This window comes from Paroedura picta, chromosome 8, assembly GCF_049243985.1.
Source record: "Paroedura picta isolate Pp20150507F chromosome 8, Ppicta_v3.0, whole genome shotgun sequence".
Taxonomy (NCBI): Eukaryota; Metazoa; Chordata; class Lepidosauria; order Squamata; family Gekkonidae; genus Paroedura; species Paroedura picta.
The window spans coordinates 341,757-364,608 of NC_135376.1; the positions used below are offsets into that span (position 1 = coordinate 341,757).

General features: G+C 59.0%; 1 protein-coding gene across 1 annotated transcript; it reads right to left on the reverse strand.

The window, feature by feature from the left end:
- Positions 1-17,840: 17,840 nt before the first annotated feature.
- FAM43A (family with sequence similarity 43 member A) lies at positions 17,841-21,708 on the reverse strand. The gene has a single exon (XM_077347951.1). The coding sequence runs from the start codon at positions 21,179-21,181 to the stop codon at positions 19,919-19,921; it is 1,263 nt and encodes a 420-aa protein (XP_077204066.1). The 5' UTR covers positions 21,182-21,708; the 3' UTR covers positions 17,841-19,918.
- Between the last annotated feature and the right edge of the window lie 1,144 nt (positions 21,709-22,852).

The following is a 22,852-nucleotide window of genomic DNA, read 5'->3' on the forward strand; positions in this document are numbered from 1 at the left end:
AATCAGACTCAACGCCATTTCCTGAAGTCTTTTCCTTCCTCTTTTGCAGTTTTTTTTTTTTGTAACATCCAGCGTGAAGGAGCTAATCCAGCTAAATAAAATAAAATAAAATAAGGAAGAATTCTGGAGACCTCGGATGCTTACGCGTAGTTCGTATTTGCATCTCTAGTGATTTAAAGTCTGCCTTGCCCATGTCAACTCAGGGAGGCTTATAGGTCACAAACCAGGCAGGCAGCATAAGACAATCAACGAACAATGCAATTGGATTAAGATGACAGAACTGGAGAACAGCGTGAACAGCGAGGTGTGCAGGAAGCAAAGAACCAGGGGACTGTGAGGCAGAGGAGGAGGAGGAGGAGGAGGAGGAGGAGGAGGGAGGGGAGTAGAAACGTACAGGACATACGGTGACAGACCATGAACCCATCACCTCGTGTAGGACTCCCTCCTGGACTGTACCGTTACACCCCTCTAATTACAATTAATCCGAGCCAGCTTGGTGTAGCGGTTAGGAGCACCGACTTCTAATCTGGCGAGCCAGGTGTGATTCCCCTGGCCCAGTGGTGCCCAAAGAGTGAGTGGACACGCAGGGTACTGTTTCTCATTCCTGGACCTTGCTCCCCAGCCTGAATGGCCAAAGGTGGGTTCTTTCCCAAACCCAAAGGCCTGTGAGAAACGCCGGTGGTCTGACAGCCGCCAGGGCAGCAGAGGGCAATCACTCTCAGGCAATCGGCAGGGTTGTCCACTGGGCATCTGTGAGGACGTTGCCACTTTGAGGGCAAAAGGGGCCGGAAGCAGAGAACTTGTTGAGGGGTTCCTTCCTGGCATTTCCAGCTGACTCACTCAGGAAAGATCTTCTCAGGGTGCTTGCGGGCTGCAAAAGGGGCAGGTGCCAAACCCACTGCAAGTACCCCAGCCAGCAGAGGTGATGCTCTGTCCCAGCAGCAGCCGTGCTCAGCTCAAGGAGCCCCCTTGCCTCTGCCTCTGCCTCTGCCTCTGGTCTGTGGGCATGGGGCACACAAGGGGCTCTTGCTAAGGGCAAGCAGGAGGACTCACCACTCCCTGACCTCTGGACTGCCAAAGAGCCCACACTGTAGAAAATGAACTGGGGGGCCCAGAGGCCTGAGTCGCCCGGGCTGCCCCCCCCCCCCTGAGCAGCTACCGGAGCCTCCATGCCCACGGCCTCTCCCAGCCATTAATTCCTCTCGCCTTTGGCTCCTGGGAAAGTCCGCAGGGCACAATCTCTGGCAGGGCTCCAGGGGGACATTCTGGGAACCAAAGTGACTCTCCTGTCCCTTCTGGGGCCCTGCCAAGCCAGCCTCCCCCTTGTGCATCTCCTCCACAGGCCAAGCCAGACACTCCACCCACCCCACCTGTGTCCTTTCCAGCCGGGTGCCCACCGCCACCTATCTGGTCCATCTGGTCTCCCTTGCTGGGGGGAGGAGAGCCTGCCACACTGCCTGGAGGACATCAGGTTGGATTCCTGTCCCCCCTCGACAAGCCTGCAGCGAGCCACTCACTAAGGTTCTGGGTGGGAATGGCCAGAGCCAGGAGCACCAAAATGGGCTATAAGCAGGATCAGCCTTCCAGGCTAACAAGACACGTTCCACACCCAAGCAAACCCTGCCCTCCCTCCTCCCATTTGCAGAAGCTCTGCTCCACCCACAATGCCAGGCGCTCCAAGGGGGCTTTTCAGCCCCTCACAGGGTCCGCCATGAACCACAAAGGAGCATGGCTGGCCAAGGCGCAAGGGGGCCTTCTGGACCCTGGGGGAGGTGCCACTCTTTTAGCTGCCCACTCCCCTGAGCCCCGAAACAAGCCCATGGTCCTGAAAGGGGCCGGCTCCAGGCGTTTGCTCGCCATAATGCGATTCAGCCGGGCAGTCGATATGGTCAACAGGGCTGCGCATTTATGGGTCTCCTCAGAAGCAAGAGCATTCATTTGTCGGCTGGAAGGAAAGGGGGGGGGGAACGGTTTCCAGCAGCCCAGGGAGGTGACGCCTGTGGGAACGGGACTCCGCCTCTGAGCCTGAGGGCCCCGGGGCCCATTTGTGTTCCGCCACTCCAGCCTCAGGCACTGACAGGCACACAAACACACCCCATGAACTTTTATGGGTGCCATTAATATTAGCCAGATGGGTCCCACTTCCCCTTTCCCGCACGCTGGCCCAGGGAGCTCTGCCAGGCCCTGGGGGGTGGGGGGAGTCCCCGCCTGGCTGCGTGCCTCAGCACACGGGAAGTCTCAGGTCTTGTCTCTCCCTCCCAGGGACCTGGGCAGACCAGAAGAGCAGTTGCCTATCAGAGCGGGCAATGCTGAGCCCGGGGGAAGGGAGCTGTGGCACATGTCCCTCCAGGAGGGCGATCCTGTCCACCTGAGCCCACTTGAACCAACTCTGCTTTTGAATGCCCTTGTTATGATCAGCTGTGGCAGCAACAGAGCCCTGAGAAGTGGAATTGCTGCAGGAACAAACTGACCCTGGGCTGCTGGCCCTTCCTTTCATACCTTGCATACCAAGGGTATGGTAGGTGAATTCCCTCCAGGCCAGGCTGGATTCTGGAGATTTGGGGTGGGGGGATCAGTTGGGCATGTAACTGTGGTCACTGTGGGTAGACAGGTTGTGAGTGCCCTGCGTAGTACAGGGGGTTGAACTAGATGACTCTGCAGGTCTCTTCCAACTCTATGATTCTATGATAGGTTTGCCAATCTCCAGGTGGGGCCTGGAGGCCTCCTGACATTGCAACTGATACCAGTTCCCTGGGAGCAGATGGTTTCTTGGGAGGGGGGCTTTGGCAGCATACAACCTTGGTCCCTCCCAAGGCCCCATAGCCTCCAGGAATTGCCAGGGCTGCCCCCCCCGGGGGGGGCCTAAGGGAAGTCAATCCATGGGTCCAGCTGGGCTCCTTCAGCGTAGCCCTGGGGTGCCTCTGAGAGCCCGGTGGCAAGACCTGGGAAGGCCACATTTGGGAAGCATCCTGCGGGGACAAAGCCCTGCTCTGGAGATGCAAAGAGGCAAGAGCCGAGGGGGACGGCCTGTGTGCAGCAGGGGGCTGCTTCCGCAGCAGGAAGTGACCGATGTCTCCCTGGCATCCTGGCAGGAGCCCCCAGGCAGAACGGTCCGCCAGCCTGCTTCCTGCTTCATGCCTCTGGATTCCCAGTGGGAAAACAAATCCATATTTGAGCTGCTGCAGCAACTTCGCACACGCAGTGGCCAGGGACCCCCCCCACCCCACCCCCACCCCCGGCCTTTGCAACAGCCACTGGGGGAAACAGGCCCAGAGCGGAGATGCAGCAGTTAAGCAGCAGGGCAATCTCAGTTGCTCTGGGGCCCTGGGCAAAAGTCCAAGATGGGGCCTAGCCTCTCTGCTGCTACCCCTCCCCACGTGCCCTCCTGCAGGCCAGAAAATGGGGGCCCTCCCCAACGCCGGCCACTGAGGGCCAGGTGGGCTGGGCGAGCAGGGCCGCTTTCTTCCTTCCTTCCCTCCTGCACGTGGGTGGGTGGGTGGGTGGGGCTGTGGGCACTCCCCCCTCTTCCCGCACCGTGCTCGGAGGCTGATTCTGGTTCCCAGTCCTCCAGCCTCCAGGCCCAGCTGCCCCAGGCAAGGAGCAGCTTCTCGGAGCTCCTGGGGAGGACCCCAGCAGAGACACCCTTCCCTCAGGCCACAGCCCTGTTCTCAGCAAAGAGCCCCTTGAAGTGCTTTCCCTGCCTGGGTGTGACTCCTGGGGCCCTCCCCCTTCCCCAGGCAGGAAGCTTCTTTTCAGAAGCATTGTTTGTTCCCCAAGGGAGACCTCCCTTCAGCCCCCACTTTGGGGAGCTGCCCAGTCCGGAAGGAGTCCAGGAAGCACCTCCGTGCCTCTTGCAGACCCTCGCTTTCCTGCAAGCTCTGCTGCCTGATTCAGCCTCTTCCCCCGCGTTCTCCAGCCCTGAGCGCTCTCCGGAGCAGGGCAACGTCTGGGCTCCACTAGGACAGCCGAAGTAGCAGAGAGGGGCCGACACCAGCAAGGCTGAGGCCTTTACGCCCGTGTGGGAGTCTCCCTGTGCAGAGGGAAACGTGGCTGTGTGAATGGAGTGTGGTTCTGGGCAATACTGTCCACAGAGAAGGACATTCTGTAAGCAGTGGTGTAAAAGGATTAGGACTGCAGAAATGTGACACCACCCTGGAAGAAGCACCAATCTCGACTGCATGGCAAGTTAAACGCTGCAGAAATGACGGAGCAGGGTCATACCCATTGCAGCCATTGAGAGTGGCATAAGCTCTCTGCCCTGGCGACTCTCAGCTAGAAAGGAGGAGGCGATGGTGCCAGAGACCTGCGGTGGACCCGTGGACACCCCACCCTTGGGGCACTCTGGGCAACAGAGGAGCAGAGGCCTAGAAGGGCAGAAGCGCACTTGAACGGGCAGCACGACACAATGAATTTGGCGCCTGAGAGCTCGGGGCTTCTTGGGGGAGAGAGGAGGTTGGACGTGGTGGCTGCTGTGGAGGAAGGGAGGGCAGTTCTGTACCGGCTGTGAGGAGGGTCTGCCGTGCAGCTGGGCACCAGAAGACTCCTAGGCGGCTGGGTGGGAGGGAGGGAGGGGGAGACCTGGTGGAGGGTCCAGTTTATCCTACCTCCATCCCCTCCCATCAGATGCTAGCAGCAGGCCCCCTAAATACCTCTGGCTTTATTAACTAATGGATGGAAATGCTTATACCCCGTCTTTCTTAGTGGTTCAAGGCAGTATACAGTACTAATTGAAAACATTTTCTTTTGAAAGCAAACAACCCCCTAATCTTTTCCCCTTAAATGGTGCACTCTGTTTAAATCACCTTGAAATCCTTGGCAAACAATGACAGCTCCAGCCACACCTGAACATTTCCAAGGGGGGGGCATCCCCTCTCCAGGCAGCCCCTCTCACACTGCCAGAGCCACAATGGTCCAGGCTCTGGTCAACGCCCGAGGGGGCAGCCTCAGCGGCGGGAGACCCAACAGAGAGCTGTCCAGTTACCATAGGTCATGACAGGTGTAAAGGTCAGAACCAGCACCTGGAATGAAACAAACTGGCCACCAACTTAGGTGTTTCTGAATCACAGAATCCTAGAGTTGGAAGGGGCCATACAGGCCATCTAGTCCAACCCCCTGCTCTACGCAGGATCAGCCTAAAGCATCCAAGAAAAGTGTGTATCCAACCTTTGCTTGAAGACGGCCAGTGAGGGGGAGCTCCCCACCTCCTTAGACAGCCCATCCCACTGCTGAACTAGACTCCTAGAATCCTAGAGTGGGAAGGGGCCATGAAGGCCATCTAGTCCCACCCCCTGCTCAACGCAGGATCAGCCCTAAGCATCCTAAAGCATCCAAGAAAAGTGTGTATCCAACCTTTGCTTGAAGACTGCCAGTGAGGGGGAGCTCACCAACTCCTTAGGCAGCCTATTCTACTGCTGAACTACTCTGACTGTGAAAAATATTTTCCTGAAAAAAATTGACATCCATTTCTTTTAATTGGCCCCTGACGACAGACAGGCTCATGAATTCTGTCTTCAAGCACAGCACCGGATAGTGTGCAATTCAGCATGGATCTTTTCAGGAGAGGGTGAATCACTGCCCCCTTCAGCTGCTCAGGGAACTCCCCGGACTCCAGGGAGAGATTGATAATGTCCCTGAGCTGGCCTCCTATCCTCCCTGTGAGGGAGGGGAGGCTGAGAGAGCCCTGAGATTAGTGAAGAAGAAGAGTTGATCTTAGATGCCGCTTTTCTCTCCCCGAAGGAGTCTCAAAGCGGCTTCCCATCACCTTCCCTTTCCTCTCCCCACAGCAGACACCCTGTGAGTTGGATGAGGCTGAGAGAGCCTTGAGATTACTGAAGAAGAAGAGTTGGTTCTTATATGCCACTTTTCTCTACCTGAAGGAAAGGGGCTTACAGTCGCCTTCCCTTTCCTCTCCGTACAACAGGCGCCCTGTGAGGGAGGGGAGGCTGAGAGAGCCCTGATATTCCGCTTGGTCAGACCTGCTTTATTAGTGCTGTGGCAAGCCCGAGGTCACCCAGCTGGTGTGGGTGGGGAATCAAACCCGGATCGCCAGATTAGAAGTCCGCACTCCTAACCACGACACACAGCTTGGCAGGCAGCTGGGTGGCCAACAGAGAAGCAGACTGCTTAGTTGACCTTTGGCCCCTGACGTAAGGAGCAGGCGGCCCATGCCAGCTGGAGTCTGCACAGGGAAGGAGTGTAGAGGTTAGCCAGCCGCCCTCCCTTCCCGGCCTCCAGGGAGGGCTGTGGGATGGGTGCACCCCATCATTTTCCTGCTATCAGATTTCAGCCACACCAGTGAGATCAATTGTCTCCTCCTCCAGATGAGACTACAGGATCATCCCTCACTGATCTGCAGTGGCACAATATTTATGAAGAAGGTTTCTTGCTGTTAGAATCTCTCTCATCCCTGTTATTAAATGTGTGGGTTCAGGAAGACTCAGCTCCAACAACCCACAACTGTACTGCTCCAGCCTCCCCCCCCCCCGCAAAAAAATCTTCTGTCAGTTAAAGTTCCTTTGTGACTTTGACTCAGCTGAGCAGGTCAAGCTCATCCATGCCAGCTTGGCACAGTGGTTAGGAGTGTGGACTTCTAATCTGGCAAGCTGGGTTCGATTCTGCGCTCCCCCACATGCAGCCAGCTGGGTGACCTTGAGCTCCCCACAGCACTGATAAAACTGTTCTGACCGAGCAGTGATATCAGGGCTCTCTCAGCCTCACCCACCCCACAGGGAGTCTGTTGTGGGGAGAGGAAAGGGAAGGCAATTGGAAGCCACTTTTGAGACTCCTCCGGGTAGAGAAAAGTGGTATCTAAGAACCAACTCCTCTTCTTCTTCAGTAATCTCAGGGCTCTCTCAGCAACAAATTAGTGGGCCCAGCAACAAATTGCGAAAGTCCCAGTGTCGCTACGGATGACACCAGGTCTCCACCATGGACTGAAGGGGGCGCGTCCGTGTGGACATTGAATTCGCCCAGGATCAAGAGCCTGGGGTACTGCAACGCCCAGGCGGCTGCCGCCTCCAGCAGGCGGGGCAGGACATAAGGAGGCACGTTGGGCGGACGGTATACCAACCAGATAGCCACACTCTCGACCGAGTCCCATCCAATATCGACACGCTCCACCCCACTGATTTCCGGCGCCAGGAGAGCCCTGCAGGTAAGGGCCTCCCGGACCACAATAGCCACCCCTTCTCCCCTCTCCCCTTAGGCAGTTTGTGGGTCATGTGGTCTGCTGCCATCCTCACCGGGTGCCTTCTGTTGTGAGGCTGCATTTGTTTCTGATTCCGTAACCTGCTCTGAGCCTCAGGGAGAAAAGTCAGCTACAAATAAATCAGGGCTTCCTTCTCTCATAAATGCTTCTATTTTTTGACAGCTAGAAATCATTGTGCTGATTCAGTTTCCCCCCATAATTCCCCCTCATTTAGAACCCCGTGCGTGGGGTGGGGTCAGGAAAAGTGTGGCATGGTTCTGTTGAAGGCGCCCAGTGGATACGACATCAGCCTGGGAAGGTCACTGGGAGACACAGAGGGGTGGCCCACAGGGGAGCACAGTAACCAAAATGCTGGGCAAAGGGGAGGCTGGATCCTGGAAAGGAAAGGGGACTGCTCCAGCCGGGCCATTTCTCCAGCAGGGCCATGGACGGATGGTCCTTCCAGGGCTGTGGGGAGATGGAAGCTTTTTGGTGTGAAGACCAGGAAAGGCGCTGAGTGCTGCTGACGCATTTTGGAAGCACTGATCCTTGACGGAGGAACAGGAACGGGGGGGGGGGGTTCCTGTCAGGAAGGTGAATGGAAAAACTGACCTCCTGCTGCTGCTGAGTGAGGCCTCTGGAAACAGAGCCACATGCAGAGAACATCTGGTGAACAAGCAGAGCCACGGAAAGAGGGGGTGGGCGGGTGCTCCTGCTGCACAGTCCTCCAATGCTCACTCCAAGCGGCCAAACCAAAGCTGCTTTCCGCTTCTGTGAACTGCATACAGGCCCCTTCTCCCGGCAGAAACCCCCAGTAATCTGCACAGGGGCTTATTTTGCGGGGGGAGGGGAAATTCTCTAGCGCTTCACCTCAGCAGCTGTGGAGCACGTCTGGCTGGGCTTTCCTGTTTTTGTTCCAGGCGGTGCTTCCTGGCTATGGGAAGAGGCATCGGCTGGCTGGCCGTAAGTGGAAAAAGCAGGTCAGGAAATGCCCTTCCTCCTCCCTGGGAGCCTTGTGGGGCTGTCAGAAGCAACTGCATTTAGGAAACTGGGGGGGGGGAGCCAAAAAGAAGGGGTCCACCTCACCTTGTGAGGCCAGCCTCCTGGTGGGGCCTGGGGCTCCTGCGGTATTACCCCATGGTGGAGAGAGGTGGCCTCTAATATGGGGGGGGGCTGGATCCTTCCACCCCTTCCTCATAAAGCCTGCTGTGGGGGGCCCTGGGGTCTACTCACCATCTCTCACTCAGAGCTCTCTCAGCCCCACCAGCCTCACAAGGGGTCTGTTGTGGGGAGAAGAAGGGGAGGCCAATTGGAAGCTGCTTGGAGACTCCTTCCCTATAGAGAAAAGCGGGGTATAAAAACCAACTCTGCTTCTTCTTCCTCTCCAAGCAGTAACCATGCTATGGTGTATGGGTTCTGGAGCACCCTCTCCCGTGCCCCTTGAGATCCCCAGCCATGACTGCTGACCTGCCTGGATGGCTTGCGCGCTCTGTTGATTGGTCTTTGCTGATTGGTTTTTCGGCAGGAGAAGCTGCTTTCACTCTGGCCTTTCATTTTAGTGCTGCCTTCATTTTGTCACAGTTTCTGTGCTGGAAAAGCATTTTTTTTGCTTTAAAAGCTTTCTTAAATGTTGCTCTGCATGAATGTCAGAAGAAATGAAGACAAGCCCCTCTTGCCTAAAGCCACTTCCTCCTCTCTTTCCCACACATGTTTTAATTATTTTACTTTTGAAAAGCTAATGTTTCTTAAATGGTTCATTTTAAAAACATGAGCTTTTCAAAAGCAAAAATGTAAAAATAAATATGCTGTGTGGGAACTCAAGGCCCACAGCTAGGCTCAAATGCATAAAGCCATAATCTCTGGACAAGCACATTACTGACTGACCCACCTCAGCCCTGCTATGGCTTACAGCCTATGAGCCCTATAAACAAGGTCCACTGGCGTTTTGTCTTTCTTTTCAAAAAGGAAAGAAATGTCATGGCTCCTTAGATTCATTTTTTTCAAGGAACCCAAGAGTCCCATGTCCCTTTCATTTTAGAAAAATAAATTGCCAAGATGGGAGAGGAAGGACAGGGGAAGTCCATGGGGGCATTTCTCACCCCCCAAACACACACACACACACACTGCTCATGGGTTCATGTTGAGAGGGTATTCCAAAGGAGGCCACCCTACACATCCAGAGAGGGGCATTAGAAATATGGTCTGTTTCCTTGGCAGTCTCTTTCCTAAGAACCCCCCTGGATCTCTCTGAATTCTCAGTTAGTGGCTGAGCTAAGGTCAGAGTGTGACTGGCAAAGGGAGGCAGGGCCCCTCTCCCCCCTCCCCACAAAGAAGGTGGGCACTTTCTATACCTCCCTCTTCCTGGGGAAGAGAGGAGGGAATTTCCCTGCAGGACATCAGCTTCAGAGGAAGAGTTGTGTGAGGGGGGGGGCTTCTCAGCTGTCTTTTAGGGGGTGGGGAGGGGTGGGGGCAGCTGCCCTATTTCCGTCAGGGAATGATTCCACTGGCCTTTTTCTTTTCCTTCCTCCCACCCCCGCCAGTCTGGCTGCTGCTGGCCTGGTTCTTAAGCTGCTTTTCGGTTTGTGTTGTCCTTGGAAGGGTGCACTTAAGAAGAGATATGATTATATTCATGGATTGTTTGTGAAACAGCTTAGGGCGAAAAATTACACGGAAAATAAGCAGTGTTCTTACATGAAATGCCATCTGTGGACCAACCACAAAGTGAAGCCTGGCCATCATTGCCCCCCCCCCCAATATATATATATATCTGAATCCAGCCAGGCCTGGAGGAAATCTGCCGTCCATCCCATAGTGGGGCTATCAGACTGTCCCTTGGCAGAGGTCTCTCCCATGGCCCACTGCTCGGTCCTTGTCATTGGAGTTGCTCGGAAGTGACCTGGGGCTTGCTGGGTGCCAAGCAGAGCCTCTGCCGCTGGGCCACGGGCCTTCCCAGCCCCTCGAATCCCAGGAAGACTCTGCCCTGCTGGACAGCCTCCTCCAGTCCCACCAAGGTCAGGGTGTCTAGGGTCAGACCATGGGTCAGCCAGACTCTCAGGGGCCCCCTTTCAAGACTGGCTGCTGGCTCATGTTCGGGTTCCCGTTAGCGGGTGCCCTTCTTCCCGAGGTCCAAGGCAGGGTGCAACATTGACCCTGGGATCCAAACGGCACCTATGCGACAAGCAGCCCATTCCCCCCTCTGGACGTCTACTATGGTCCGGCTCCCTTTGTCAGAGTGTCTTTCCTGAACAATGAATTTGGGCCCACAGGTCCTGCAGCCCTCGCAGAAGGCAGGAGCTGCAACGGAAGCGCTTTGGGAGCAGCTGCCGTCCGTCTCACCCAGTGGCCAGAGGCTTTGCGCAGCTGAGCAGGGACGTCTCAAGGCAACGTGTGAGCAGAGAGCCGTGTGGAGAGGCGGACCCTGCAGGAACAACCAGCGCCTCTGACTTAACCAGTGGCTGGGGGCCGAGGGAGTGACTGCCCGACAGGCACATGCTGCCCCTCGCCCCTGGTGGTGCCCCTGCCATGGTGGTCTGAGGCCTCCCTCCCTCAACTATCACAGAGTAGCTATGCACGCACACACAGAGTCAGGAAGGCGACAGCTGCTATGCAGATATGCAGGGTATGGCTTGTGAGAGGAGAGTGGCCCATGGGATCCGTTTTAAGGGAAAAAACATTTTAAAACCAAGAGCTGCGGCCTGCGGAGAAGCCCCCACGCAACATCGGCCTGCCAGCAGCCTGGCCTTCCCTGCGACCGGTCCCGCTGCATGAAACATTTGGGCTGAAATGGATGCTGGAAGGGGGGGGGGCAGAGAGGGTGCGTGGCAGTCAGTGACACACGTCTTGTGCAATCTTGTGCAACCAGAAAACAAGTGAGGGACCATTTGGGTTTTGCTCTTCCACCCTTGTTGTTCACAGAATGACTCAGCAGAGCGAGAAGCCTCCGGCCTCCGGCAGGTCCAGAGAAAGACGCCAGGCAGTGCGTTGAGCAGGGGGGTGGGCAGTGGCTGATTTGGGGAAGGGTCTCAGCAGGATGTAGCCTCACCAGCTGAATATGTACATGATGATGAGCAAGTGTCAGGGGAAAATGTTCCTCTTGGTGATGTGGGCTGGAAGAAAACACAGAGGGGCTTGCTTGTCTTCCATGCCTGGCATGAGGCCTGCAGCTCAAGGGCTCTTGCAGCTTCCCTGGCCTCTGATCCCTGCAGCAGCTGGTTCAAGTTGCAACCCACCTGCCACCCGCCAAAAGCCCTGCTATGCAAGGTGGCCTTGCTCACGTGGCACACTGTGGGACTGTGCCCAGAAGACCTGCAGGTGACACCTACCACCCCTATCGCTATCACGACTTCCTCTAGAAAGAATCCCTGGAGAGCGAGGGATGGCCTTTGGTGCCCGAGGTGAGCAGGGCCCTGGCTCAGTGGCCGAGCCTCTTCTTGGCAGGCAGGAGGTCCCCGGTTCCGTCCTCTCAGGTTCCACCTCCCGTTTAAGAAGATCAGGCAGGAGGAAATGGGAGGTGCTGGAGAAACCGTGCCAGACCAGCCAAGGGGGTTGTGTGGGTCTGATTCAGTAGGAGGCAGCCTTTGCAGTCCCCCAGAGAGTCGGGCAGGACGGCCTTTCTCAGAGCCAGCCAGAGGCCCCCCACTGGGCCTCCGTGTGTGCCCACAATGTGTGCATGCTGTGCCCAGGCTCACACCTTGCACTCTGGTGTGGGCCTGGGCGACAGGAGGAGCCCCAGGGAGCGTCTGGGCAGCGGTGTGGGGCAGGACCTGCCTTGGATTCCGCCCAAAGACGAGGAGTCTGGCGAAGGCCGGCCCACCCTGGGTCAGGCGCCCACCCGCCGGGGGGATCCGAAGGGGTGGCAGAGCAACGACCGAGAGCTGAAGCTCGAGGGGGCCTTCCGCAGTCTCCTCCTGGGGACCACAGCTCAGGACCAAACTGCTGCTTCCCCAAAGCCTGAGCGCCAAGCCTCCTCCCTTGCCCCCCCCAGCCCCCGGCCTCAGGATGGGAAGGCAAAGAGAGGAGCCTTAACAGGATGATCGCCCTCCCCTCGGCAGGCAGGAGGCCTAAGCGCCTTAGCCTTCCACGTGCCACATTTAGCTCTCTGAGCTGGCTCAGGCCGACCCCAGGAGGGCAGGCCTCGTGTCTCCTCTGCAGAAGCCGGGGGGAGGGGAGCAGACCTTGTGCTACAGCAGGCCAGGTCTGGACAGAGTCCTTCCCTGAGGCCGCCCTGGGGGCCAGGGACCTCCCCACCTTCTGGAAGTGCAAGCCACTGTTTGGTGGCTCTGTGCCGAGTGTGCCCATCGCTGTCTCCGTAGTCCCTCAGACCTCCGCCTGGCTCTGGCCCCAGAGAGAGGGCGCTCCCTGGCCGACTCGGCCCACGTCCAGATGGTCAGCAGACTTCCTGGTCTGGGAAGAGGCGTGGGACGCCACCCTTCCGCTGCCCCCTTCCAAACATTTCTTCCTTTGTAAGAGGAAATGGTAGGAGGGGGACCCCAAGGGCTGCTGGTCAGGAGGGCGAGGGTTGCACCATTAGAAATGCCGACCGAAACATTCCTTCCCCAAGAGGTGGTTCTGCCAGCGGAGCTTCAAGGCTACACCCTGCAGAAGCTCCCATCTCGCCCGTGAAGAGCCAGCCGCTCTGAATCCACCCGCTTCTCGGCCGGCCGGGGCTGCCCCAGCAGGGAGGGATGCCTCTGCCCCATAGCCTGCTAGACAGAAGTCGAGAGGAGGCAGCCAGGGCACGGCTCCCTCCCTCCCCCCCTCCTGGCCCGTGCGTGGAGGGCTCCAGCTGGTGCTGTGTGCTGGGGCAGAGAAACGTCTGGCCTGAATTCCTCCTTGGGGCAGGAGAGCTGGTGGGCGAAGCTCAAACAGGCCGTAATTACGCCCTTCCTTCCACAAGAGACGCGGGGCCCGTCTTTGGCCCAGGAGGCAGTCATTAAGCGGTGTGCCAATTGCCAGGGACAAAAATAGCACCCTTCGATGAGCCATCCAGCCCAGGTGCCTTTCTCGGGAGGGGGAAGGGGAGAAGCCTCCTGTGGTGCGGGAAGAATGTGGGGCAGGCGGCGCTGGGGCATCCGGAGACTGGCCTACTCTTGGAGCAGTGGGGTGGAAGCCAAAAGCTGTGCACGGGCCTGGGTGGCCATGTCCAGCCTGACCGCCACTGGTGACTTCTGAGTAGAGAGTAGGGAAGGGCTCAGAGCAAGCACCTGCTGGGAAGAGGAGGGGCAAAGACCCCCCACCCCGGGCTCGGCCTCATCCTCCAGAGAGCGGGAGAGGCACTCCCACCGGCTGCTCCCCCCTCCCGCACAGCAGGCTCCTGGGGACCTTCTCACTGACCAGCCTGCAGATCTCAGGCCTCAATCCAAGGGTCTGGGGGCTCCACCCTCCCTCGCTTCCACACCTGGTCTACTGGAAAGCTGGGGCAGCTGCCCCCAGGCTCAGAGGAAGCTGGGGCAGCCCTGGCAGGCCAGGGCGTGGAGCTCCACCGGGCAACCCCCTGGGAAGCAAGAGGCAGAGAGCCAGTTTGGTGTAGTGGTTAGGAGTGCGGACTTCTAATCTGGCATGCCGGGTTCGATTCTGCGCTCCCCCACATGCATCCAGCTGGGTGACCTTGGGCTCGCCACGGCACTGATAAAATTGTTCTGACCGAGCAGTGATATCAGGGCTCTCTCAGCCTCACCCACCCCACAGGGTGTCTGTTGTGGGGAGAGGAATGTGAAGGTGACTGTAAGCCGCTTTGAGCCTCCTTCGGGTAGGGAAAAGCGGCATATAAGAACCAACTCTTCTTCTCTTCTTCTTCTTCTTCTTCTTTTGCTACGGGATTCCCGGCACCCAAAACACGTTTGGGCCTCCAGCCAGGCGGGCATGTTGCGCTAGTAGCAAGGTAGCTCTTGGCGGACACCGTGGCGGTGTGCAGCAGAGCGGAGGCCAAGGTGCCGCCGAGAGGAATCCCCCCCCCCCCCCCGTGCCGTCCTCAGAGCCGCCCGCTGTTCCCTCCTGCAGGGAGCCCGGGCCCTTCTTCCCCGGGCTCCGCAGGCTCCACTCGGGGGCAGGAGCGCGGGCCTCGAGCCCCGGCGGGCCGGCCGGACTCCGGAGAGGGCCTGCGGCAGGGAAGGGCAGCGTGGCACTGGCCGGAGCGGGCGCCGCAGGGGCAGCAGCAGGCCGGTCGCAAGCCCGCGGCGGCGGCAGATCAGCCTCACGAAGAACCCCGCGCCGCCCGGCGCCCCTCTGCGCACCGCCCCCTCGGGGAGCTCCGGCTGACCCAGCTGGGGAGGGGAGCCCGACGCGCCCCCGCAGCCAGACTCCTGGGGGTGGGGGGTGGGGCAGCTCAACGGACAGGAGCGCGGGGGGGGGGCGGCATGTCTGCCGCAGAGCGTTTGGGAAAGCCCCGCCCCCCCGCCCCCCCCGCCCCGTGTGTGTGCCCGTGCGTGCGCGTGCGAGGGTGGGGAGACAAAGAATCCGGTCAAGATCAGCCTGGTAGCCCCCAGCCCCCGCTCTGGCCCACCGGTGCCCCCGCCCTCCCCGCAAAGCCCTACAAGAGGGGGGGGGGAGGGGAGCTGCCAGCCCTGCTCATCCACCGCCGGGGAGTTGGCAGCCACGCGCCCCCCCCCCCCTTGATGCCTGCTGGGGCCAGAAGAGGACAGCTTGTTCTTGGACAGGATGGGCAGCCAGACCGGCCAGTCGGGTCCTTCTGGAGTAAGGCGACCAGATTGTCCCACTTTTGGAGGGACATCTGGGGGAACCTGGCAAATTGTACTTATGTTGCAAGTAAAAACAATATATATATATTACAATACTATTTTTGTGTTCTATGCGTCGAAATGTTTTGTTGCTCCATATAGACCAAATTTTTAATCACGTACCCCCCCCCCCACCCCTGGTCAATGGTGTCCCGCTTTACAAATGTTAAAATTTGGTCACCTTATTCTGGAGAGCATCCCAGGGGGACAACCGGGCCAGTCTGGCTCCCTTCTGCAGGAGGCCAGGGGGGGGGGCACTGCCCTGAGCCAGCCCTATGCAGGGTTGCCGGATCATTCCCCCCAGCCAAGCATGCCTGGGACTGCCAAGGGGTGTGGTAAACATGCTCAGGGCAGAGGAGACCCACGACTGGCTTGGCTGCAAAGCTCACCTGTGGGCCCAGTCCTTCCGTGCTGGGCCCATCGCATGGAAAGTGGAAAGCCCAGTGGTTGGCACCATTGAGGGGCAGGAGGTGCTCTCAGTGCTGCCTGGCAGCCCATATCAAGCTCCAGCCCCCCCCCCCCCCATAATTTCCAGCCCCTGCCCCTCATTTTGGGCCAGGTCCGCGCCAGAGGGAAGACCCAGAGCACTCACACGCAGCCAGGTGAACCTTGCATGACGGAAGTCGACCACTCGCTGGAGGAGGGGGCATGCACACAGGCGCAATGCTGGACTGGGAGCCCTGGACGCGGAAGCCCCCCCCCCCCCCGTGAATGCAATGGCTCCAGGCAGGCAACACACTAAGCGTCTCTTGGGGATCCAGCTGACAGGCAGAAGCGGGGCTGAGGAAAGCCCGAGACCTTGGAATGCCAAGCTGCAACAGGCAGGGGCCAGAGGCAAGCAAGCCCTCCCCCCTCATGGAGACCCCCCCCCCCGACACAGCTTGCCTGCACAACTGGAGTCTGCCCTGCCACACACACACACACACGTTGACTCTTGCCAAAGGGCACACTGACCTCTACGCCTAGCCATGGGAGCCTGGACCCACAAAATCTCCTACCCAGAAAACTTCCTGGGTTTCCCAATTCTTCTTGGACACAAATCTCGCACCATTGTGATAGAACAGCACGGAAAACTTTTTTGGGGAGGAATTGTTGCTTCGTTCCTCAAGAGTAATCTCTAATATGGCAAGCCGGGTTTGATGATTGAATTCTACTCTGCATACAGCCAGTCTGCAATTTGGCCTCTGGGAGTCCCAGGCTGAGCTCCTCTCTTGGCCATGGAAGCATGCCCTCCTGATTCCCTTCTTTGATCGAGTGGTGGGCTGAGTAGACCATGGAAACTCAGTGGATGTTGCTTATTTGGATTTCAGTAAGGTTTTTGACAAGGTTCCCCATGATGCTCTGATGGGTAAGTTGGAGGAGGTTTAGGGGGCTGGGGAACTGGCTAGAAAACGGCACCCAAAGAGGGATTGTCATGGGCATTTCACTGGATCGGGGGGAGGTAAGTTGCGGGGTGCTACAGAACGGGGCCCTGGACTCTCAACATTTTTCTCAATGATGGGATTGAAGGGGTAGGCAGACTGCTCATTCAATTCGCAAATGACACCAAATCGGGAGGAGTAGCAAACACCCCAGAAGATGGAGATTGAATTCACAAGGCCTGAAAACACTGGAAAAGGAGACAATGAGAACAAGATGCAACTGAATAAAGAGAAGTGCAGAGTTCTAGATCTAGGTCACAAAAACACAAAGCATGCATCCTGGATGGGAGAGACACTTCTGGGTAGCACTGTGTGTATGAGACCTTGGGGTTCTTGGGGACTTGAAGCACACAATGTGATGCAGCAGTAAAGTAGGAAAATGAAGTCTTGGGCTATATCAGCAGAGGCATCACATCAAAATCACAAGATGTCATAGCCCCACTGTGTACCACATTGGTCAGACCCCACCTGGGATCCTGTGTGCAGTTCTGGAGGAAATGGACATGAACAAAATTGGACAAAATTGTGAGGAGCAGAGGAGAGTGACAAGGAGGGAGGGGGTCCTGGGTCCCAAGCCCTGCGAGGAAAGGAGTTGGGAGTGTTCAGGCTGGAGAAGAGGTTGAGAGGGGACAGGATGGCTCACCTCAAGTATTTGAAAGGTGACTTAGAGGGTAGGGGAAATTACCCACTGGCAGCAGAGGATAGGACCTGCAGTTGTGGCTTTAAACTACATATAGAACTGTACCAGCTAGATAGCAGGGGGGAAATTTTCACAGCCAGAGTAGTTCAGCAATGGAATGGGCTGTTGTGAGCTCCACCTCACAGGCAGTCTTCAAGCAGCAGCCTGGCAGATCCTTATCCTGGATGGATGCTTTGGGCTGATCCTGCCCTGAGCAGGGGGTGGGACTAGATGGCCTGGATGGCCCCTTCCCACTCTAGGATTCTGTGATGCTTGAGGCTGGTCCTGCCTTGAGCAAGGGGTGGGACAGGATGGCCTGGATGGCCCCTTCCCATTCTAGGATTCTATGAGTCTAGTTCAGCAGGGGAATGGGCTGCTCCCCCTCCCTGGTGGTCTTCAAGCAGTGGCTGAACAGATCCTTCTCCTGGATGCTTGAGGGGGTGGGACTAGATAGCCTGCATGGACCCTTCCCACTCTAGGATTCTAGGAGTCTAGTTCAGCAGTGGAAGGGGCTGCCTAAGGAGTTGGGGAGCTCCCCCTCACTCGCCATCTTCAAGCAGCGGCTGGACAGATCCTTCTCCTGGATGCTGGAGGCTGATCCTGCACTAAGCAGGGGGTGGGACTAGATGGCCTGCATGGCCCCTTCCCACTCTAGGATTCTAGGAGTCTAGTTCAGCAGTGGAATGGGCTGCCTGAGGAGGTGGGGAGCTCCCCCTCACTGGCCGTCTTCAAGCAGCGGCTGGACAGATCCTTCTCCTGGATGCTGGAGGCTGATCCTGCACTAAGCAGGGGGTGGGACTAGATGGCCTGCATGGCCCCTTCCCACTCTAGGATTCTAGGAGTCTAGTTCAGCAGTGGAATGGGCTGCCTGAGGAGGTGGGGAGCTCCCCCTCACTGGCCGTCTTCAAGCAGCGGCTGGACAGATCCTTCTCCTGGATGCTGGAGGCTGATCCTGCATTGAGCAGGGGGCTGGACTAGATGGCATTGATGGCACCCTGCATGCATAAATGAAGTAAAAATTAGGCAATCAGTCTACATGACCTACTACTGATTGTTCCCGAGGATGGGGCTGTGGCCTTCACATGGGCAAAAGAGATGCTCATCACTGAGGCCCAGCCCCACCTTAATAAAGCTGCCTTCTCCTGAAAAACACTCAGGGTCTGAACTGCCTGTTCTCACTGGCAGTGCCCCCCCCCCTCCATGGTCTTTCACATCACCTGCTACTTGTTCAACTGGCAATGCTGGGGACCGAACCTGGCAGCGCTGCGTCCTCAGCAGATGCTCAGCCACTGACCTATGAGCCCAGCCCATTACAGCACCCAAATTACCCAGCCCAGATTCGAACCCTAACCCAGCCATGAAGGTCCCTATTAGGACCTCGAGAGTTACTCCCAGCCCACCTCCCTCCAAAAGCCTTGTGGTTTAACTGAATTTTCAAAATATTTTAAATAGAAGCATCACTACCAACAAAATCTACCCCATCCCTAATCAATGAACTCAATGCTGACCCAAGGTGGGATGGTGTGGAGCGCACTGGAATGAAACTCCAGCAGCAGGTGTGAGAGTCTGAGACACGTACATGGAGGAGACAGCGCCTTCGGGCCCCTGTTGGGCTTTTTTCCACTCATCTTTTGATGCCCCTTGGATGCTGTTGCATCCAAACAGTAGTTCATAACTTTTATGTTTAAAAAGTAAGTCAATTTCTACTCGTTTCCCTTGTCGACATATGGTTGCAAGTGACTGTTATAATGCTATAATAATCTAGCAGTGGTGCTATAACATCACAGTTATCCCGATTGTTTAAAAAGCCCTCTAATGAAAGAGGAAGTATTTGCAGTATTTGACTCAAGAAGACGATAGTTGGGTTTTGTACCCCGCTTTTCCTCTACCAGAAGGAGTCACAAAACAGCTTCCAATTGCCTACCCTTCCTCTCCCTGGAACAGATGGGGCAGGTGAGGCTGAGGGAACTGGGACTGGCCCAAGGTCACCCATCTGGCTACATGTGGAGGAGGAGGGGGCAACTGAACCCCCTTCCAGTTCTCCAGGTTAGGAGCTGCTGCTCTTAACCACGCCAGCAGCCCCTCTGTGGCCTCGTGTGCCCTCTTGCCCTCTGATCTCTGGCCCAGCTGAAGGGCTGCTGTGTAATTCTGGAAACTGTGCACCTCAAGCCAACAGAAGCATCTTGTCCATCACCTTCCTCTTTATTACATCCACTCTTGGGTGCAAAAAACTCCAGGGGACAACGAAGGGTTCTGATCCCAGCCCGTCCTCCCCCTCAAAGCAGCAACATGTCTCCGATGGCCCTTCTCTCGCCCCCAGGTCCCACTGGCCATGCCCAGCAAAAGAGGCAAGAGAAAGCAATGCTGCGGCAGAAGACGGGATCCTGCCCAACGGCAGGCCGACGACCCGGAGACAACTTTAAAAAGGTGGAGGAAAAAGGTCTCCCTCATTTCGATCTCAGTGCAAAAATTCTGACGCAGGCAGACGGGGATCCCAGGCGTCATCCTTCCTTCCTTCCATCATGGCTAATATACAGGGCTTAGTTTTTTAAAAAGGGAAAACTCCTCCCTGTGGGGATTAAAACCCAGAAGTGTAAACAAGAGGCCTCCTCTCCGAAAGATGTTTGGCTCTGGGGATGAGGGTTGGGGCCAGGCCAGGGCAAGGCCCAGCAGCAGACTCCAGGGGATTTCCAGTGTGAGGTGGCCCCACATGCAGGGCCATCCCAAGACATTGCACTTGCTCCTCTTGGCTCCTTGTGAGTCGCCCTCGGGGCCTCCTAGGCTCTGGGCGGTGTGTGTGTATGGGGGGGGGGTCTCCCTCCAGCCCCCCTCGCCTCCAGGCAGGCAGGCAGGCAGGCAGGCCAGCAGGCAGCAGCGAGTCCTGGGCCGGCCGCGCTCAGCCAGTGTCTGGCTCGGGGTTGTCGTGGCCGTCGTCGGGCTGCGGCGGAGAGCCGCCGTCGGGGCCGTTGCTCTCGACGGAGGACTCGCTGCCGGTGCTCTCGCCGGAGAGGAGGCGGGTGACGCGGAGGTCGGCGCGCAGCAGGGCTGGGTCGTTGCCGATGGCCAGCTGGCCGAGGCGGCTGATGAGCAGGCCCAGGCTGGGCGCGCCGTCAGGCCGGCCGTCGGACAGGAGCTCGTCCTCTTCGTCGTCGTCCTCTTCCTCGTCCTGGTCGTCCGGGGGCCGGGGGCCGTGGCGGGCGGCGCGCTCCTCCAGCTCCTCGCCCAGCGCGTCCTCGGTGATGGAGCCGAGCTTGGGCGCGCCGCGGCTACGCTCGACGGGCGGCTTGTAGCAGGCGGCGGGCCCGTGCAGGAGCAGCAGGCGGCGGAGCGGCAGCAGCGGCAGGGCGGCGTCGGCGGCGGGCCCGGCGTGCTGGAGCTGCTGGCGGCGGGCGTCGGCGCGGCGCTTGAGGCGGCGGAACTCGGCCAGGGCGGCGGCCGACGTCTGGTAGAGGAGCAGCGCCATGGCGCGGGCCTTCTCGGCCTTGGAGACCAGGACGGCGTGGCAGCGCAGAAGCACGGCCTTGTGCTTCACCTCGTGCCGGTAGACCCAGGCGAAGAGGCGCGGCAGGCGCGGGTCGGCCACGCAGTAGGTGACGCGGTGCAGCAGGTAGAGGTGGCCCGGCCGGGCGGCGCCCCCCCCGTTGGCGGCGTCGGGGGCCAGGCGCAGGCCCTGCGGCCCGATGGTCAGCTTCATCTTGGCGCCCAGCCGGCCGGCCTCGCTCTTGGCCCAGATGCGCCCCACGGCGGCGTCGGTGCAGCCCTCGCCCTTGGCCTGCAGCGTGGTGGCGTTGCCCAGGTACAGCACCGTGTAGGTGGGCGCCTCGCGACTCACGCGGAACTTCTGCCGCTTGCCGCGGAACAGCTGGCCCACCCGGCTGAGCGAGCCCAGCGCCGCCGCCGTCGACGAAGACGAGCAGGGCAGCCCCCCCGCCCCCGCGCCCTTGCCTCCTGGCGGCGGCTGCTGCTGCTGCGGCGCCTCCTCCGCCTCCTCCTCCGCCTCGGCGGCCGCAGCCAGCAGCTCGAACTTGTGCCTCTTCCAGGGCAGCATCGCCTCGCCGCCCGACGGCGCCAGTGGTCCGCGACGCGACTCCGGCGGCGGCGGCGGCGGCGGCGGCTCTTCACCGGGAGGCGCCCGCCGCAGCCCCGGCCGCCCGCGCATCTCGGCGACGGCCGGCCGGCCGCGGGGCCCCCTCCGCCAGCCGCAGCCCCGGCGGCAGCAGCAGCAGCGGCGCCCGCCCCGTCGCCCTCCTCCTCCTCCTCCTCCGCCGCCTCCCGCTCCTCCGGCGCGCCGCCGCTCCCGCCGCCATCGCCCCCCGCGCTTCACATCCTCGCGGCGCCTCCTGCCCGCCGCCGCCGCCAAATATAGGCCGGGGCGGCGCCGGTCGCGGCCACGACGACGACAGGCTGGAGGAGGAGCCCGCCGCCGCCCCCGGCCCGGCCCCCGCAGGCCCACTGCAGACCGGTGCGCGGAACCGGCGGGAGCCCTGGCCAGTGGGGGGAGGGGGGTGGCGGTGGGAGGGCCAAAGGGGCTGCCGGGAGGGGGGCGCTCGAGAGAGAAGCAGCCCGGCCCCGTCGCCCCGGTCCCCGCCACGGGGAGCAGGCCGAAGGCGTCCGCGGAGCGCCGTGGCAGCCGGCCACCATCCCGCCGCACAAGCCAGCTCAGGCCGCGCTCCAGCGTTGCGCCCCACCAGCCATGTGCGCCCCACCAGCAGCAGCAGCAGCAGCCATGTGTCTGTGTCTGGGGGGGGGGGATAGAGAATGCCAGAGGCCTTCGTTCAGGACCCCCTTCCTGGCACCGCCTGCCTGTTCTGGTGCCCCCTCCCTCCCTCCCTCCGGGAGCACAGGGCGCCCTGCCTCTTCCACCGGTCCCCCCAGCTCAGCCCAGCCCAGCCCCAGCTGTACCCATGCTTGGCGCCAGACTCAGCCTTGTGGCTGCCAGCCAGCCCTCAGCCCAGAAAGCGTGGAAAGAAGGGCCCCAAACCCAACTGCAAGGAGAGGAGGAGGAGGGATGCACTGTTCTCGCCCCAACCACGTGACACCCTGCCAGCGGACAGAGCGGCTTTCAAATTGTCCCTCGCATGGCATTTGCCCCATTCACCAGCTCCATGCCCAGAGTCAGTCGCTTTGCAGCCCCCGGTCTGCCCCATGAAGAGTCAGGCCTCTCTGTCCCTCTGATCCGCCTTCAGCCAGCCCGTCTGACCCCCCCCCCCACGGCTCTTGGCATCAGGCTGTGGCAATTGGGCCGTTTCACTAGCCCCCCCCCCCTCCGAGAGAGTGTGCCACAGCCTTTCATGTTCTTCAACCCCTCAACGTCGTTACCTCTGAAACTTTCTTCAGGCTTTGAGAAACCCCAGAAGCCATGCGATTGTGCAGTCTATGGTTGGGAAGCAGAGCTGTTTCTACCCAGGCACGGAGCCTCTCCTCTTCCTAGCCCCTCCAGACCCATCACTGGCCACTTTGGGAGGGGGTGCATGGGCCCATAGGACCATATATGGTGATATTGCCATAAATATTTGATGCACTTAAAATATATATAACATTAATTAACTGCCATCCATTTGGGAAGCCCTTCCAGGGCCACCAAGAAACCCCACTTGAGATTTGCCATAGACTCACACCCTTTCCCTGCACAGGGAGGGGCCCCTGGCTCAGTGGCAGAGCCTCTGCTTGGCATGCAGAAGGCCCCAGGTTCAATCCCCAGCAGCATCTCCAGCGGAAAGGACCAGGTAGTAGAGGACGTGAAAGAACTCTCTGCCTGGAGTCCACTGGAACTGGAGATGTTGGAGCTTGGGTCTGGGAGCTTCTGTATCTGCTGGAAAGGGAAAAGGAG

Coding starts and splice junctions, on each gene's coding strand:
- FAM43A (XM_077347951.1), bottom strand. CDS start 21,181: ATGCGCGGGCGGCCGGGGCTGCGGCGGGCGCCTCCCGGTGAAGAGCCG.